Raw genomic sequence first — 2,472 nt, 5'->3', positions numbered from 1 at the left:
CATCATTGGCGGTAATGAAGCGATTCTTCTTCTACTATAGGCGCAGCCTGGGTCGGAGGTTCTAATACATGCGGCCACTCAGCCACACAGCTGGTCACCAGCGGGGGGCTTGACCCGTGTCTGGAAGGCTTAGGGTTGCAGGGTTGGCCCAACCCCCGGGTTATTTTCAGTCGCTTCATCCGTGCTCATACAAACGCGATAAGAACAACACCGTGGGATCGATGTAATCTGCACAACGAACTTCTAACCAGCGACTTTCGAGTGTAATACCTTTGAAATACTGCCTATACAAGGGAAAGAACGATATGCTGCGTGGCTCGCCGGCCCAGCCGCGCAAGTGGCGGAAGCGGCTGCTGCTGTATGCTGCTGTGCTCGCGCTGCTGTCGCTGTACTGGCCGCAGGCGCAGATAGCGCTGCGGCTCAACAGAAACACGGCAGAAACCCAACGGTCCGCAACAGCTGCCCGGTCCTCAAACCGCAGTGGCGGCTACGAGGTGCGAACCCAAACAGACACCCCCCAACAGACCAGCGACACTGCGCCGCGTTGGCCGCGAGCCCGCCGCCCGCCCGCGCCCTGGGCTCGCGCCCCGCCCGCCTGGGGGCTGAGAGCATCCCGCCCTCTTGATGCAGATGATCGGGGGGGCCGAGGTGGTGTGGCAGCGGCCGACCAAGGAGCTTGGTGAGTGCGGGCCGTCGCGGCGGCACCACCTCCCACTTGCACAGGCCCTGCCAACCTCTGTGGGGCCCGATGCGACGCCGGGCTCAGCCTGGCGGCAACCGAGCGCCGGGCGCTGCGGCTGGCGCGTCCTGCGTCGGCAGCTGCTCTCTCGAGACGACCGGCGCCGCGCCCGGCCGCGTACCCCCACGCGCTCCCCTCCGCCGTCCGAACACCTCAAATAACCAACAAAAAAACAACCCCAGAGGGCGTCCTCTTTGTCGCCCACGGCTGCAACCACGCCGCCACCGACTGGCTGCCCAAGTCGGACGCGTGCCCCCGCTGCACCGGGCTGCCCGAGGAGACCAACATCACGCGCACGGCGCTGCGGCGCGGGATCGCGGTCGTGGCGGTCAGCAGCGCGGCGCGGCGCTCGCACCGCTGCTGGGACCTGTCCAAGGGCTCGAGGGACTTCCAGCAGGCAAGAGAATCGAAGAGAGGGTCTGGGGGAAGGGTTTAGGGCTTAGCACGGCTGGGCGCTGTGCCGCGGGGCGGGGCGGGGCCGGGCGGGTGCGGGCAGAGGAAGGGGGTGAGCGGCGGCCGATATGGGAGCCGGGGCGCCGGGCCGGGCGTCGGACGGGGAGGGGCGGCGTGCAAGCGCGCCGCGCCGCCCGCCGCCGGCTTGCGCGTGTGGGGGACACGCTGGCCCCTGAGGCCCGCGCGGCCTTTGGGACCCGCGCTTGCCCAATTTCGATTGATCCCCCGGCGGCCGCGGCCGCGCTGCTTCTGGTGAGCCCAAGGCTGAACCAACGCGCCCCCGCCCCCGGCCACGGCCGCAGGTGAAGGCTGCCCTAGGGAAGCTGCTCGAGCGCGAGGGCCTGGACGGCCTGCCGCTCTACGCGCTCGGCGCCAGCAGCGGCGGCGCGTTTGCGCTCGCGCTGGCGTCGGAGGTCGAGCTTGACGGCGTCTGCAGGTGGGCGGCCCGCGGCGCGTCGGTTCGGGGCCGCTGGCTCAGTTCCACGGCGACGCGGCGGACCGCGGCGCGGCTGGTGGGGCCGCGTAGTGATGTGGGGTTCTGGGCCATGCGGCCGCCGCGGGGCGCAAGGTTGGGCTGCGGAGGGGCGAAGGAGAACGTGGGCGGTGCAGCCGAGGCCGCGATCGCGGAGACGAGCGCGCTCAGAGCGCGTGTGCAACGCTTGCTGACAGCGCCCGCCGCGCGTCCGCCCGCCTGCGTGCGGCCCTCGCGCCGCGCAGCCAAGTCATGGCGCACCCCGCGATGGAGCACCTGGCACGCGCCGCCATCGACGCGTTCGGGCGCTACCCGCCCACCGCCTTTGTGCTGATGCCGCGCGACGAGCGCACGGCCGGCGCCGTCCAGGCCAACGCCGCGGCCCTCAAATCCAAGGTACGGTGGCTAAAGGCCCAGCCAGGACGCGTGTGCTCGGCGCAGGCGCACCCGCGGCCGCGGCGGGCGGCCCGCCTGTTCTGGTGAGCGCCCCGCTTCCCTGCCGACGCCAGTTTACCTCTCTGCGCCGCCGCGACGCCGCCCGCCCCAACGTCCCCTGCCGCCCGCGCCCGCAGGCCGTGCCCGTGACGGTCCTGGAGGTCCACCCCGCCCGCGTGACAGCGGCGTGGCTGGAGAGCAAGGTGCCTGAGCTGCGGGAGGCGGCGCGGCAGGCCACGGACGGCGCCAGGCCCGCGGTTGAGGTGGTGGAGGTGCTGGCCAACGCAGGGATCCTGGGGGACGACGGCCTGCTGGCGGTGCGTGGGTGGGGGGGTCGCCGCCGTTTGATGGGGTGGGCGATGCATGCGTGGGG

At 71.4% G+C, this 2,472-nt stretch overlaps 1 protein-coding gene across 1 annotated transcript; it reads left to right on the top strand.

Annotated features, from left to right (window-relative positions):
- Positions 1-305: 305 nt before the first annotated feature.
- On the top strand, positions 306-2,249 carry MNEG_14663 (hypothetical protein; the record flags this gene model as incomplete). The annotated part of the gene is made up of 6 exons (XM_014036865.1): positions 306-494; positions 631-679; positions 922-1,067; positions 1,495-1,628; positions 1,910-2,143; positions 2,237-2,249. 6 exons carry the CDS (start codon positions 306-308, stop codon positions 2,247-2,249), a joined length of 765 nt encoding a protein of 254 aa, XP_013892319.1.
- Positions 2,250-2,472: the final 223 nt, after the last annotated feature.

This window comes from Monoraphidium neglectum, assembly GCF_000611645.1.
Source record: "Monoraphidium neglectum strain SAG 48.87 unplaced genomic scaffold scaffold04664, whole genome shotgun sequence".
Classification (NCBI taxonomy): Eukaryota; Viridiplantae; Chlorophyta; class Chlorophyceae; order Sphaeropleales; family Selenastraceae; genus Monoraphidium; species Monoraphidium neglectum.
The sequence above is the reverse complement of the archived record's forward strand: the minus strand, read 5'-3'. Positions and strand labels throughout refer to the sequence as shown.